General features: G+C 42.0%; 1 protein-coding gene across 3 annotated transcripts in view; it reads right to left on the reverse strand.

Annotated features, from left to right (window-relative positions):
- Nucleotides 1–538: 538 nt before the first annotated feature.
- The window catches only part of mpripb (myosin phosphatase Rho interacting protein b), a 38936-nt gene continuing 22947 nt past the window's right edge, over nucleotides 539–16527 (reverse strand). Inside the window, exons 10-24 of one of the 3 annotated variants that reach the window (XM_086138143.1) lie at nucleotides 16305–16361; nucleotides 15954–16022; nucleotides 15781–15870; nucleotides 14720–14829; nucleotides 14057–14618; nucleotides 13007–13144; nucleotides 9196–11778; nucleotides 6972–7119; nucleotides 6773–6890; nucleotides 5652–5811; nucleotides 5423–5533; nucleotides 4268–4354; nucleotides 4014–4179; nucleotides 3562–3647; nucleotides 539–1444 (exon numbers count right to left, since the gene is read on the reverse strand). In XM_086138143.1, the coding sequence (XP_085994269.1) occupies nucleotides 1373–1444; nucleotides 3562–3647; nucleotides 4014–4179; nucleotides 4268–4354; nucleotides 5423–5533; nucleotides 5652–5811; nucleotides 6773–6890; nucleotides 6972–7119; nucleotides 9196–11778; nucleotides 13007–13144; nucleotides 14057–14618; nucleotides 14720–14829; nucleotides 15781–15870; nucleotides 15954–16022; nucleotides 16305–16361 (4557 nt within the window). In that variant the 3' untranslated portion in view covers nucleotides 539–1372. The remainder of the gene's footprint in view (nucleotides 1445–3561; nucleotides 3648–4013; nucleotides 4180–4267; nucleotides 4355–5422; nucleotides 5534–5651; nucleotides 5812–6772; nucleotides 6891–6971; nucleotides 7120–9195; nucleotides 11779–13006; nucleotides 13145–14056; nucleotides 14619–14719; nucleotides 14830–15780; nucleotides 15871–15953; nucleotides 16023–16304; nucleotides 16362–16527) is intronic. The other 2 variants (XM_086138144.1, XM_086138145.1) reach the window with 2 other exon arrangements.

The raw sequence follows: 16527 nt of genomic DNA on the forward strand, positions 1-16527 counted from the left end.
CTTTAAAATTATCCAAATCCTTGAAATTTCAACTTCTCAACAGTAAATATGATCAGATTTCTGTAGTCCTCCATTAAAGCAGGCTGATAATATTTGCGTTGATTCAAAATAAAACATGTTCTTTTTTCTGATATTACAGACCAAACCAGTCACTGGGTCATAATTATGTATTTTCCACACTATCAATTCGAAACAATGTCGTGTTTTGAATAAAGGGATGCAAATTAAAACATCCTTTTTAAAACAATCACATTCATTGATTAATCAAAATATCAAGTCTTAAGTGTTAAGCTCATACCCATTCATGTGTCTCTCAATCTTTTGTATGTACTTTATGGCAAATATCTGTCAGGAAATTATCTCATAAAACATGAACTATTGGATACGCTTGTCAAAGTCAAAGCACCGCTCACCCAAAGTGTGACAACAGCCTATCACATTATAATATTCGACCCGGTTAGCATTTGAATCAAAACGTTGGACAAGGAAAAAGGATTATTTAAAAAAAAAAAAAGGTTAACTAAACAACACAGTCACAAAGGGTGCAAAAATATTTATTGCTAATAAACCTGTAATCAGTTGGTGAATATGTGTATTTGGTTTATATTTACAAAAATTAGAGTACAGAGGAAGTGGAATGTGAAAGAAAAATCCCAACCATTTAAATAAATACAGACTGTCACTGAACAAAACTACAAACACAACCAAACTCTAAACAGCTGGAACAATGATTGCAGTGAGAGAGAGAAAAAAAACTATATAAAATTTAATACATATAAATTATAGTCAGAGAACCTCATCCATGTGCATTCAGCTGCAGTCTTTCCATGGGGATCAATCCAAGGGTGGCAGAGAACATCTCGATGTTATTTTGAAGTCAGGCGATGGAACAACACGGTAGTTTGCCGTTTTGAGAATGCAAATCTGTACTTCTCTTCCTACTTCCATCTGTTCTGGAATGCCGACAGAGCAACCTGAACGCAAGAGCCATCCTATGTTTAACGCACGTATTAGTCGCCCAAAAAAAAAAAAAAAATGCTGGGCCACTTGGACGTCACATTCTTGGCTCGCAACAGTCTAGGAGTTAAAACAGTAGCTTACACAGTCATAGTTTTAGTGTACGCGTGGCAGATGCTCAATTAAAAACAATATATACAGTAAGACAATGTCACAAAAAAAATGTCACAGTTAAGTGAAGTGCATGGAATGCAAATTCTAAACATGAAATCCGAACTTCATACCATGTGTCCTTTAATAATAAATGTTTGTTTTGTGACCAGTGTGTGTAGTGTTACAAGATAAGCCGTTACAGAGCTAAAATAGTGGACTTTAAGCATGCAGCAAGGTACGGGAGGGAGGTAACAAGTCACATTCAGAACTCCTTAGTGTCCTTATTTTCAAACAGGTGGAGTCGTTGCTCAGGTGTCAGTCCTTCCTTTAGACTCTGTTAGGATTGAAAGGAAAGCAGATATTACTAGTGAATATATGAAGTCTTTCGAGATGTGCATTTCTGCAAAGCTCTTTGCCAGGTTAGTGTAAAGATTTCCCCCTGTGAAGTCCAGTTGAGTATAAGTTAGAGCTTGTACAGTTTGTAATTGGACCAAAATCCTTGGAGAAACCTCAGCCTCGAAAGTTATTGAACCATGGCTTGGCTCAATGAAGCAGGGTTTTTTTCCCGCCCCAAAATTGTCATCTAATCATTCCTTCACAGACCAGGCACTGTGCACTTTATATAAGGAATACCCAACTAGTCCCGAGGAGGAGGTTAAAGCCAGTACTGCAATCTACTACCCAAGCCACATCAAGTTGTAGCTCGCTAAGTCAAAACGCTGGTTGATCTGCCTCTTTGCTGCCAACATGGCGAATGATAAAACCAAACTAGCTAGTTGAGTTAGTTTGGGATCCACAGTGACACTGCAAGCAAGTCATTCACAAAATGCACATCTGCTCAGGCACAGGTGTCAAACCCAAGACCCGGGGGCCAAATCCGGCCCGCCAGGTCATTTTATGTGGCCCGCGAAAGCAAATCATGTGTGTCAACTTGCTAAAATCTGGACCAAAATGTCAAATTGTCATGTGTAATAAATAACGTTGAGATTTGACAGTAATTGTGTGATCCTGTTTACACTAACTTGAACAATAATCGAACAAACTATTATAATTAACTTGACCGATTTCAAAACTGGTAATCTATTAATTTGTTGTGGACAAGTAATAATTTTGTCGTTTCACTGTCATAACGTTCCTCCGAGGCAAGACGTAACTCCAAATTGGCCCGCGACTAAAATGAGTTTGACACCCCTGCTAAGGCGTCATGACACAACAGTTTATCATCCTCATTGTCGAGACACACATTCAGTCCTCAGTCCTTCGCCACCATGCATCAGTGCAGTGATTATTTGTGCAGTGGTGACTCAGATCTGTCTTGGTGCTTTGACAGTGGACGATGAGAGGATTTACTCAAAATGCGCGGCGTACCTAAAGGAGAGGGGAGGGAGGCCTACGCGTCCTCGGCAACACTAACTGTCCCAGGGCATGTCACGACTCACAGACTGGGGACAGAAGGGGGAAAACAGACCAGTGAGTGTGCATTAGACTGCTTTGAAGTCAAACAGGGCACCGCAAGTTTTTAATGGGAGTTGCACAAACAAGAGAGCTGGTTAGAGCAGGGGTCCCCAACCGCCGGCCCGCCGGTCATTTGGTGCCGGGCAGAAAGAATAAATAACTTACATTCCTTCCGTTTTATTCATTTCGGAATCTGAAAGATGTTTTATTTTGAAAAATTACCGGATTCTCTGTCATATCAGTCTACAGTATGTCTCTCTTGACGCAGATGAATGCGTGCTTCTTGGTCACGTGATAGTTTAACGCATAAAAAAACAAATGTCTTTGACAATTTTTTTCGGGAAGGGTAAAAGGCCTAGCCAGGAGACAGAAGAGGAGCATACGACTTTCAAGAAAGAGAAGGCTACATTTAATAGACATTTTCAGGAGTCTTATTTAAAATACGGCTTTATCTCAACGGGAGATTCACACGCACCAAGCCTACTCTGCATAATAAGTGGCGATGGTGAGTCGTATTTTTCATGCACTTTTTATTTGCGGCATATCTTATTTTGAAGGCACGTTTAAACATTACCGTAGCGACCAGAGAATGTTGCGGCGAGATCGGACGTTCCTCGTGTCATGATTCGTGTTTAATATCATGTTTTGAAAATACCACACTTTTCATGCAGGTCATATCATATTATATTGTTGTATCTATCCGGCCTTAAAGGCCGCTCCCTGAAAATATTGTCTGACATAAAACCGCTCCGTGGGGCAAAAAATGTTGGGGACCTCTGGGTGAGAGGGCCAGCTGGCTACGCTGAAGCAAATTGCATGTGGCCACTCCAGCCAGTAGATGGCACTGGGACACTGAGAGCTGCCGCTCTGCTTGTCAATTCTTTTTGTGCGATTTACTGGAGACACAATGGGCGCAGGAGGCCCTTTCAGAAGAAACCTTTTAATCGACACAATTGCGGGATGAGGAAGCGACTTCAGCATGAACAGGAAACCCACCTTTGACCTCATGGTGCGTTCTGAACGTTTGGCCGCAGCAGCTGCCATTTTCAGAATGTCAGGATTGCTTTTGGACTTCATGATGTCTGGGAGAAAAAAAATAATACATTAGGAGAAAACCACAGACACATACTGTAAAAGACTACTCGTATGTATAAGAAATTTGGGTATAGCCAATGTTGAAGTAATTACAAAAACATTGCGTGTAAAAAAATACAATTTTCAGTTTTACCATGGCCCATTACGCCTCCTATATAGCTCGTAATGTAAATGTATTTCGCCAAGAACCCCTAAAACCAAGACAGACATTGCTACATTCTTGATGTTTTCTGGAAAACGGAGCCCTGCTGCTATTAAAGGGGCGCTATAAATAAAACCACTTTAAAAGTATGTCGCGGCATGAGGCCCCCCCATAACTAAATATCCTAAATAGCCTGTTTGTTTCTGTCTACCATATCCTCCTCCTCGGTCCACTTGCTCCAGCGATGGTTCACCAAGTGCCTCGTGAGCCAGCTGCAGCTGGTCCCTGAGCCGGCCCAGATCCCGCTCGGCTTTGGCCTTGACGATGCTCAGCTCTGTGTAAATGTCTTTGTACTTATCTGTCGCGTATTTTTTGTCCTGAAAATACAACGTTTTGGCAGTTCTAGCGAGGAGTGTGATCTTGAAAGGGACAGACAAGGTTTCGGAGGTGAAAATCAAGACGTACTCTCTGGGCAGCTTGGAGTTCATCTTTCAGGGAGTTGATTTCCTGCTTTAGGTATTGGACCTCAGATTCCTTCACCCTCAGCATTACCTGGAAAACCAGCAGAAGATAAACACAGCTGAATACGTACTCCAAAATTCACTCAAACAAATGACATTCTTACAAGGTGTGTCTACGTAGAAGGGGGGGAGCAATAATTGATTCTTAGCTGCATCGTGACGACGATGGGCGCCACTCAAGTGCTCAGTAAATATTAGTAGATTATTAAATAATTTAATGCTGGCTGAGTCGATAGTCGTCACTCAGACGCGCATGCATACACGATTGGGCATATGGAAACCAGTGCTTCAACATAAGTCATTCGAGTGAACAACGCTCACTTAAATTAACTTTGGGCAAGTAAAAAGTCTTGAAATGATTGCGACATGTCACATAAAGCGCACGTCTCGCTCATCTTATGTTCCTTCGCTATCGCAATGAATTAAATACATTTCTAAACCTGCCAAGTGCACCGTGTGATCCAAAACTCAAAGCAGTTAAACAAAATATCACAACTGTTCTGGCTCCTGAAGAGCCATGCAACATTTGTTTCCCATTTTCTATAGCTACAGAGCTGCTTTATTTTGTAAGGTTAATTCGTTATTGTGAAGGGCACACCGGACGTGGTGGAGTGAGACACTTCCTGTTTAACGTTGCACGGGGAACCTCCGAATGATGGACTGCAACTTTGTGTCGTAGGCCAATCACAGCCTGTATGTAAATGTTTTATGTAAATGTATGTCACATTTACATTCTAGGGGCGTTCCAATTGTTTACAGTGAGCATTTACGCACAGCGATTAGCACATTAGCTCGTTAGCGTTCGTCACATGTCAGATCAGTGGGGCACATTGTTTTACGTTGCAACGCGTACGTGTTTTTATGTTTGTCTGTTCCAGTTTTACACCCTTTCTTGACTCGCCTGTGAATAAATAAAAATAAATTTCAACGGTGTGGTCATTGAAGGAGTTATCTGTCTGTCTAGCCGCAACGGGGACGCGGCGAGGGCAGAACGACATATGTCTTAAGTTTGTCTATGGCTCTCAGGAAGCTGACCACCAGATACATTAGCCACCTCCCTATTGATAACATTGATGCATCAAAATCATCAGAACCGTACTTCCAACTCGTAGAGCTCTTTTCCCTGGATTGTGTTTGTGTCTCCGACACCATCCTCAGAAGTCATTGAACGCATCTTGGTGATCTCTGCTGCCAGACGATTGTTCAGTTCCTGAAAGCACCACACAAAACAAACTCAAAGCGGTTGGGTGGATGCACTGTGCCCCATCGGGGATAATTTGTGAATGAAAAGACCATCTCGAGTATTACTGTGTATGTTTTATCAGTACCTGGTTGTGTGCATTGAGCTCCTGGTTTTCTCTCTGACATTGCCTGAGGGCCTGCCTCTCTGCCTCCAGCGCCTGGGCCAGGTGGGCGTTTTCTAGGCACTTCTGGGAATACTGCTCTGACAACACTTCAATCTCTCGCTGGAAGGAACACAGTTCCTCTCTGCAGCACAACACGATACCGCAGTGAGAAGAGAGTCATATAGCATACAGCCCAAGTTCTGATACAGTCAAAAGTTCTGGTTGTTTGGATAACAACTACATCTGTAGCTTAACACATTTTCCGCACTGTAAGGCGCTTCGGAATATAAGCCGCACCATCAATGAACGGCCTATTTTAAAACTTTTCAAATATAGGGCATACCGCATTGTAAGTCGCATAAAATAGAAGCTATGGTTACATTATGCATCCACTAGATGGAGCTACGCTGTATTGTATACAATACAATACAGCTTTAATTATATAGAGCCGTCACAACCTGCTGCAGCTGTAACAAAGCGCTTGACAGAACACTTCAAATACTCGGTACAAGAAATCAGAATATTGATCCATATATAAGGCTCATCGGATTATAAGGCGCACTGTTGGCTTTTGAGGAAATTGAATGCTTTTGGGTGCGCCTTATAGTGCGGAAAATACAGCACTTTAAATTTAAAGGGGGAAAAAAAGGAAAGGCAGTGGACACACCACGGACATTTACAACAAACAAGGAAACATTTAGAATTCGACAGGTTTCGAGACGAACATTTTGCACTGTTCTTCAGTGCTGCAGGACAAAATTGAGTTCCACCCAAACAAAATTGCTGCCTGTCTTTTTAGGCAATGTTGACTGGTAAATGGTTTACTGGTCAATTTTCATTCAGTCGATTTCGGTTCAGAACACAATCAGCCCTGTATGTGCTGTAGATGAACGAAAAGGAGGCTTTCAGAGTCACGGAAACTTCTAGCCCCACTCCACAAAAGGCTGGTCACGCCGGGCCAACCTCTTATTTCTTTTAAGCGTACCATTGAGAAATTAGGGGGGCTGGGCACCAAAATTGCTCTCAGCCTAGAGCCGGGACTTGGCAACCGCCATTTTGTTCATGATACTGTGCCAAATAGTGCAAAGTTGGAGGAAACCTACTCATGCCCTCTGCGCATCTCATCCATGTCTGCATTCTCTGCATTGCTGTTGGCCTTGCGAGCCTTGTCCAGCTCCCTCTCCAGCTCGTTCCGGTGAGCATTTTTCATGGCTTCGATTGCTAAGAGCAACACAAAAGTCAGTAAAATAACTTAACTGTGGCATGACTCCCTTACACTACTTTAATTTGTTCATGGCTTACCAGAAATGGTGGCCGCAGTTTCCTCTGCCAGCAGTCTTTCTTTTTCCTCCTGCAGGTTCTCCAGCTCTCTCTGGTGTTTCCTGTGGAGCTCGTCGATCACCTTCTGATGAGACTCTTCCATTGCAGCAAAGCCCCTCTCGCAAGTTGCCTATGACAGGACAGTACGGGGGACAGTGAGTGTATATTGTCTGGCTCAGCTCCAAAAGGACCAAGAGGCTCCGAGTCTGGACGAAATGAGCTGAGCAGGAAAAACCTCTCGGCAACATGGGGACCCAAACAGATGGCCCATTTATTAGCTGGCAAAGAACTTGCAAGCTACTGCGTGTTAGCCATGAGCAAGTTGAGCCTGTGTGAGCACAAAAGGGTTAAGAGGAATGAAAGGATACACAATGACACAATGAAGGCACAATGAAGAAAATGCATTGCCATGAAAGAGGGTTGAACAAAGTGTACCGCTGTCATTTGTGTATCAACAAATATGTAAGCGTCTGATTATGCGGATGAGACAGCATATTTTATTTTTTTCATTATATAGCCCAAAACCTCATTCACTCATTGACAAGCACTGCACAGCAGTCAGTCACGGTGCAAGTTTCTACAAGCCCAACCAAACACATGGAATGCTTCCGTTCTTCTATTCACCGACGCTAATCTGCGAGCTCAGTCGATGGCTCCACGTCCATTCTCCATGCCTCAACCCAACTGCAGCCACAGAGGGGAAACGGCGGTCTCGTCTGTTTTTACAGGGATAAAATCTCCTGGGAGCTCCGCTCCAGGAACCCACTGTGAGAAGCTGAAAATCCTCCCTGAGAGCAAACATAAACTTCCTGCTCTGACATCAGACCAAGCAGACGCTTTATTTAGAAGCATGTCAGACACTGTATCATGTAAGTAAATACATACTCGGTCGTGGCGTGGGCATGAACTCACTTCTCAGACGTTTCAGAGCACTTCAATGAGCCAAGTTAAAAAAGGACTAACTTCAACGCTAGCACAAATTTTAATTTGAACAATTCCAAATTATAACCGTAAAAATACTGTAGCAAAAATTAAGATCCACATACCCAGTAAGCAATAACACACCTTCAGTGCCATTAACAAAGAACATGTAGTTTGAAAATATCAAGACACAACGTAATACTTCACAAAAAAAATAAAGGATTGACTCAAGACACTTGAGTGCTTTATCAGCTGCCAAACAAAATTGGTGATGTATGAGGGAACTAATCATAAATGAGCAAAAATACTATGTTTATCTTTTTCATATTTCAGCTACTTTTGGCATACGGATTTGCAGTGATTGATTCTAACATTTAAATTAAAATGGCACATGTTGTTTTGGGCCCCACAAATGCAGCAAGTACATAGACGAGAGAAATCAGCTTTTTTTAGCCTGTTTGCCATCATGTGACGTGACTCTTTAACATGGCTCCAGTTTACAATATAATGACATCATGACTGACTGATTGGGATCAAAATATTAAAAACAGCAATTGTTAAATAGAATCGTTGGGAAATATATAAGACCAACAACCACCTAAATAAGAGTCATCTCGTTACGCCTAACACCTACGATATCCCAGTGGACATAAAAAAAAAAAAGCCTGCGGCTGTGAAAGCACTATATAAATGCAGTTGCATCGTATTGTATTCCCTTTAGCGTAGCTCCATCTAGTGGATGGTGAGCGCATCCGCAGCCACTATTGTAGCGTCTATCTTATGCGCCTGAAATACGGTGCACCCTGTACATGACAACAGTTTTAAAATAGGCCGTTCATTGAAGGTGCGCCATATACTCCGAAGGACCTTGGAAAATACGGGTACAATAAACCAGCACTGGATTATCCTTTCGGTCACGGTTGAAAAAATTGTGTAATGATTTCTCTCATTTATGTAACTTTTTTTTTTTTTTAAATATCCAGAGTGGGTTAACTAATCTACCAAGAGAATGGAAAAACATCCGTTTCATTCTATGTTGGAGAATCAGTTCATGAGTTAAGAAAAGTAGTACTGATGACAGAAGAAACTCAATGAATGTTAGAGTTCATGCAACACAGAAGGAAAGAGGTTAACAGAACACTGGGGCAAGTGGAGGATGCACGGAGGTTGAGGAGGGACGGGGGGGATGTAGTAGGAGTTGGGGGGAGGAAGTGGATCTGGGAATGCCACAAAGGAACATAAGGCATCACAGATGGCGGACGATAAGGACAACGAACGCTTCCACCTTTAAATTTTCCAGGTCTTTCTCGTATTTCAGCCGGAGAGTGGTTATCTCGCCCTGTTCTTCGCGACGTCTCATCTCTTCGGTCATAACCGACACTTGGGCCAGCAGCTCCTGGATGCACTCTTTCAGATGGGATGTCCGGCCAGAGGTGCCATGTAACGGACCTTCCTCTGCTGTAGATGCGTTATTTGGGTTTGAAGGAGCAATCATTCTCCTTAGCGCCTCCATTTCTTCGTCAAACCGCTCCATGAGGTTGATTCGTTCCAACTCGTGCTTCTTCTTGAGGTCTTCCATGCAGTTTATCAATGAATCGATCTCTCTGGCATTCTCTTCTGAGCGCAGGCACAGAGTTTCACTGGCTTCAGTAATCTCTTGCCTCAGTCTGTCAGCTTCCTGCTCGTAGCGGTCTTTAACCTCCCGCAGCTCCTTCTCATACTTGGCTACCATGTCCTGATGTGTCATGTCACAGGTTTTCTCAGCTGAGCTCATGGGCTCCCCTTCTGCGTGGATGGAAGTCTCTGGCATGTCGGATGTGTCGCACGACTGACTATGAAGATCTGCCAGTTGGGTCTGCAGATCTTTGGCAAGCTTTCTCAAATCCGGGCAGTTTGGACAATCAAAACCATCAATGTCAACTTTGGTCTGCTTTTTCCGGAGTTCTTTTTCATGCTGCACCCGCAGCCGAATAATCACATAGGACATGCAAGCATCTTGAAGTGCATCAAGGAGATACTCCGAAGACTGCCTGTCTTTGAGACCACACGTAAAACGATCAAAGTCGTCATCTTTGGCCAAATGAAGCCTCAATGCATGTTTTTCCAAACAGATTGCCCTTGCCTTTAATGTTTTGGTTAATTCTTTAAGAAGGCAGCTGTTCGTTTCATCATCAAGCCAGTTATACATCAATGAGAAATCTGACTCGGCCATTCTGTCTGTCTCAGCTTTGGCATCTGCATAAATCTGACCTATCAAGAGCGTCCAGCGCTTGTGAGCAATCTCTTGTGCCAAACTGTTTCCAGAGTCCAGTTGATCGGCTTCTGGTTTTATTTTAGTGGTACTCAGAATCTGGCTCAAGAATTCTGCCTCTAAAACCAGCCTCATGTTTTTTTGACTTATGCAAAAAAGGCCTTCTTTTCGAGAAGGAAGATGTTTGCTTACACATAAAGTGCTTTTTAAAAATTTCAGCATTTTCTCGACATCGACATCTATCTTGAACAACATGTCTAAAACCTGATTAGCCGCCTCTGACCTCTTCTCAACCTCATCGACTACTTGCTTTAAAATACCTTTATTAACATGCTTTGCTCCTTCCTGGACACAGTCACCGATGCCCGGAGACTTTTCACCTCCACTTATCCTCATTTCTAACTTCTCTTGTAGCATCACTATTTGATTTTCTACTTCTCTAAGCTTCTCTTTATTGACCTCCTCCGATTTCTGCTGTAGTGCGATTAATTCACGGTTGCTGGATTCAAGTTCAACACAGTGCCGTTGAGTCGTATGGAGGGCTGCCTCGGTGTCAAATAACTTTGCTTGTGAGGCTTCAAGAAGGTCTTTAAGCTGCTCCTGCTCCAGGTGCCGTGCCTCATCCTCACAATCCGCCTGGAATCCAAGACCTTTCAATGTGGCTTCTCTCAACTGTAATTTCTTCTCCGTGTCCTTTAGGGTGCTGCCAAGGTTCTCGATTGTTGTCAAAGCTTCACGAAGCCTCAACGATTTCTCATTCAGCTCTCTCTCAAAATAGTCCCTGTCAATGGCATTAGCCTGGCTTTTGGCCAAGTCGGCCTTTAGTCTTTTCATCTCTTCCGTAACGAGATGATGCTGGTTGACACACTGACGGCCGATAAGCTCGGCTTTCAGTCTGTCTATTTCTCTGTCTGCCTCAGTCAGTTGGTTCACGATCTCTTGGCATTTTTGTTTCAATGCATCGTTTTCACTTGTTAAAATCTCGATCCTCTGAGTAAGCATTCCAATCGTTTGCTCTTTTGTCTCGGAATGGTTATCAGTTCTTGAGAGGGGACCAAAGGGGCTTTTAATACTTTGCTTCTGAACCAAATCCTCCATATTTAAAAGACGGGATTCATATTCCCGGATGGTTTCTCCAGCTCGGGCCAGACTCTTTTTCATCGTCTCATGTTCAATCTCCTGTTGGCATTTCCAGGTCTCCAACACCTTCTGAAATGGTTGTTTCTCTGACGTTTCTTGATTTAACGTGTGGCAATTTAACAGCTTTGTCAGTTCCTTCACAGTGAGAGATTTGCCAGCAGTTAAGTCATGAAGTTCTTGACCTGCTTCTGTACTATCCAGGAGTAAAAAGCTAACTGTTTGCTGGACAGGTTCAGGCATAGTGCCTTCCGGAATGGGTATTTTTGGGGGTTCGGAAAAATGAGGTTCCTTAAGAGGGTGGTGAGAAAGGGAAAGGCCAAGCTGTGCCTGCATATTGCGCTTTTTCAACTCTTGCAGCTTCAGGAGTTCTTTGGTCTCCTGGTACTTCTTTGTTAAACTCTGTGCTTGAGGACTAACCAGTTCTGGCCTCTTCATCTGGGGCGTCACATCAGCCTCCAGACCCAAATGGTGTTCCAGCTTGGAAAAGGGGATCAAACAGTTGGTTAACACACAGCAGGGGACACACAAAGATTTGATCATTAATCAGATTTTGTATTACGTTCTCGCATTTTCCATGAAAATGAGTCATTACTATTATAATCCCAATTGTAATAATATCTAAATGTGTATCATGTAACAATACAAGACATACAATTGTGTTAATTCTACTCACTAAAATCAAAGAAGAAAGATTTGACGTCAGGCGTTAGTTACAACAGCATGCTTATGAAACAGTGAAAGGTTACTTCATGTGGTAAGTAATGCAATATTAGTTTGCTTTAGTGGGATGGTTGACTAAAGGATGAAAGACATAACCAAGACTTTTCAGCACAGAATTCTAGTCCAAGCTCCTTATACCAAAGCAGCGCTTTGTGGAATCACATTAGCCAAGGTAAGCCGAATGGTTTCTCCTAAAACTCCCGAAACTTTCAACGACATTGCACCACAGTAACGTCAGTCTTGAATTCAACCATGACCAAAGAAAACTACACATCAAATTCAATAATCCAGCCTTGCTTTGGCCACACTCATCTATTAACCCACAGGCGCGCACGCACGCACTCACACACACACACACAAAGAATAAGAATCAAATGAATGGTCGTTGCATCATGCCGGCAATATTTGCAGTTAAGAGACAATGACAATTTTATATACATGCACATACAGTAATTCGAAACAGCCAAAATGTTATTCATACACATTTACAGAAGTTAATCGACTGGCAATGCGTTTATAATTATCCCCGGTGCAGTAAAATTCCTGATAGTACTGAGTCACGATGTATCATTCATGTACTGTCAGTCTCAATAGAGCTCCTGAGCTCTTCGAGTTTGACAAGGGGGAAAAAAAAAAAAAAGCAAACAAAGGTGGTAATTCCACAAAGTTTATATACCGATGATCGCATGAGTTCAATTATTTGGTAGTATAGGCCTACAGTATGAAACAGAAGAGATTAACAAGTAGAAGCCAATGTAATAATTAGATCTCAAATGTTTTTAAACATGCAATGAACTCATGCAGAGGCACACATTGGTAGCCCTTTTGTTTAATGTTTTTATTTATTTTTTTTTTTTTTTTACATATTAACACATGCAAAGGATGTTACACAATAGAGAATAAACAATTTGATCGAATCTTAAAAATCCATCATAAAATGGTACCAAAAACGTCTAATGCAACTGTACCGTTGAAATAAACTCACCGGAGATATGTAACCTGCTCGTATGTCCTGCTCTCTCTCAAGAGCTGTTCTCAGCTGCAATTCAAGCTCCTGCTTGTGTTTGTTGGAGTCAAGCAGCTGCTGGTGACAGCCTTCCAATTGTGCTTTAAGTTCTTCCATCTGGAGAAGCAGCAGGGAAAAACATTTGATGTCATACGAAATGTTATTTAATGTATCAGTGCTAGCAAACAGCTACTTTTTTTTTTTTTTTTTTTTTTTACATTTTCAAATAATTGTAAATAAGCAGCTCTAAAAGTTGCAGCTAAACTATATGTTCCGCATTGGAATCGGCAACATAAAACCCAGATCAGAACACCCCTATTTCAGAAAGTTGGAATACGACATTTCTGACGCATTATAACAGTGCTCACGAGGGTTACAGAATCCAAAAGTGGGTTATGGAATCAATTCAGATGGGTCGCAGATAGATTTAGAATTTTTTTTTTTTATCAGGTTCAACACGGTGCCGAATAGTTTACAAAGCTATTTTGTAGAACAGAATACACATTATCCACGACGTGAAATATTTAACGTACATTTCCAGGTCGGGCTTGAATTATTTCGACTGGCAAGCGTTAGAAACTTTACTACGCGTAACTGGGCATTGCTATCCAGATTCTGAATTCTGTAGTACAGAGGATTACCAAGTTCCTATTTGGAAAATATCACACAACGGGCACGAAGTGTAATTAATTCACACGCTACATATACGTTTACTCTGAGCAAAAATACAGTGCTGCTCAGCCTCCAGCTAGTGGATGGCATGGCTAATGGTGTGGTTCTGGAAAGTGTTTATCAGTACAGAATGCAAGATGGAGCCAAAGACTGTTCAAATTGAATGTTCTCTGAACATGTAAGCATAGCACTGATTATATGCTATGCAGTGAAATATTTTTATAAACGCAATTTTCTTTATTCTTCTTAACTTTTACAAAAGTGGGTCGCGCTTTGGCAACAACAGGAAAATGCGCACCCCCATGGTAAACCCAATTGAGAATAAATAATCTAAAACAAGATAAGAAGTAAACATACCCCTTGCTTGTAATTGTCCAGCAAGTGTTCGAGCTCCACCGTCTCTCTGGTAGAACCTGTCGAAGGCAGGGGCACCCTTCGCTCTTCTCGTATCGGCGTCTTTTCTACCTGTCGCCAATGTTGCTCAATCACCTCCTCAACCTTCTGATGCCTTTCTAGAAACTGAGGACCTGATGAGTCAGGCACTTTTTCTGTACTCTGGAAGTCCATTCTCCCGCCTTCTTTGAGCGACGAGTGCTCCATCGCTGAACTCGTCACAGACTCATACCTCTTTCGCCTCTCCTCCCTCCGCCGACTACGCTCTAGCTCTCCTAGGTCTGCCTGAAGGCTCTCGGCCTCCTGTGCCCGTTGCTGAGCCAGGGCTTGGGCGATAGGTCTGAACTCGGCCCAATCAAAAGTCTTCGATCGACCTTCTCGCCTACGCTCACGTGCTCGGCTCTTTATGATGCCTTGAGTGGATTCTCTTTCCACTGATGAAGTTTCAGATGAGGGAGAGTCCTGAGTCACGTCTGGTCTCACCAGGCCCTCCAGAGGAGAAAAAGAAGCATGGTCGTCTGTTGAGCTGAAGAACAGAGAGAAAAAGAATATATCTTAGTGCTGTGCAATATCAATCAAAAGAGCTTACGTTTTTTGGAGAAATGGAGCTAATGGGATTTTACTCACCTTGCTACATCAGGAGCAGTAGATGGTCTGACATTCTTCATCACTGCCTGGATCCAATTTCTCCGGATACCCGCTGTCATGGCCGAAAGTGTGTAAACTCCCTCTTGAGTCTAAACATTTAAACACATTTAGAAATATAAAAATGGCATGAGGTACTGCCCTCCATAATTACTGGCCTCCTTGGTTAAGATGTGTTCTTTCGCTTCGAATGATTTTTTTTCTTCGAAATAATATCGGGCCAAAATAGGGGGAGAAAAAAAAAAAGAAATCAGCGCCTCTTCTTCTATAATGGGGTGTCAAACTTGTTTTTGTCGCGGGCCACACTGTAGTTACGGTTTCCCTAGGAGGGCCGTTATGAATTTTGGGAAACCGTATTAATGTTTAATCACCTCCACATATTGCATACACAGCGCACAACAAATTGATGGATAACTAGTATTAAAATCAGAAGTCAAGAATAATGACTGTTATTGCGGGTTACATTTGAATATTTGAAATTTCGGTTCAGACTTTAGCAAGCATCATGGAACTTGACATGCTTGATTTGCTCTCACGGGCCACATAAAATGATGTGACGGGCCACATCTGCCACCCGGGCCTTTACTTTGACACCTGTGTTGTATAATGTTTCACAAGATGGGACAATACAGAAAGAGGGCCCTTGAACCATTCTCCTTGAAACAATCTCTAGAAATCATCCAGTGACCTGGGTCCTCGCCTCTGCATTCTCCTCTTTAGCTCACTCCACAAGTCTTTAATAGGGTTGAGGTCTGGGGAGTGACCTGCTGCCCACGGCAGGAGCTTGATTGTGTGTCTGGTGGAACGACTACAATTTTTAGTATAACAGTACGCTTCTGCACAAAAATAAAAATAAAAATCCCCCAAAAATATATTTTCAAGCTTTTAACCTATCTTAACTGGGGGTGCCAATAATTATGGAAGACACTTTTAAATATTCTATGATAAAGGTTTTCAGCAAAAATTTGAGGTTGGATTAACAACACAAAACAAATGCAATTCCTGTAACATGAATAAAGAGACATTGAGACAAAACACCTTACTTGTATTTGGAACCCGTAATTTCGTTGAGCCTGGTATTCCGTGACATTGTAACAAGTTGACAGATCAATCTCACCGTCCAGGTCAGAAGCCTTAAGGATCAATAGCAGATGCATGAAAAAAAAAAAAGTAACCACAAATTCAATTAACATGAAAAAAAAAAGTAAAAATTCACCTCCTCTGCGATCGAATCCTTGTAATAACGCAGGCTGTGATCTGTCAGAACAAACCAGGATTTCTTCCACTACAGCAGATCAAAGGAACAAAGAACGATAATGTTTAGCAGACTCTGAATCGTGATAATGTGGTGAAATACATGACACAAGCACCTACTCCAAAAAAAAAAAACGTTTTCAAGAGGGCTGTAAAAAGGTCTTAATTTATTATTGATTGTGGGGGGAAAAAAAACTATCGGTACATCTTTTAAAATGTGGCCAGGCTTCGTTGAAAGGCTTAAGAATGCTGAAAACACGTCTTGAAAAAGAGGCATATTTAAACGTGCATTAAAAGCTTGCAAATCAACTACCTGCCCTTGCTCGTCCAGCTTCACCATCCATCCTTTCTTGAAGTTCAGTAAATCTGGCTAGAATTGAAAAGAACAAATATTACACAACTGCGGTAAAAAAGACAGATGTGAACTTTTTTGTGAAAAGCTGATCAAACAATCCTCTTTTAAATGTGCACTTTTCATACAAATATATGATTTTTTTTTTTTTAATCTGCTCAAAACAAAAGACAGACGCATGCTC

This window comes from Hippocampus guttulatus, chromosome 19 (assembly GCF_054856545.1).
Source record: "Hippocampus guttulatus isolate MCC_2025c chromosome 19, RoL_Hgut_1.0, whole genome shotgun sequence".
NCBI classification, from domain to species: domain Eukaryota; kingdom Metazoa; phylum Chordata; class Actinopteri; order Syngnathiformes; family Syngnathidae; genus Hippocampus; species Hippocampus guttulatus.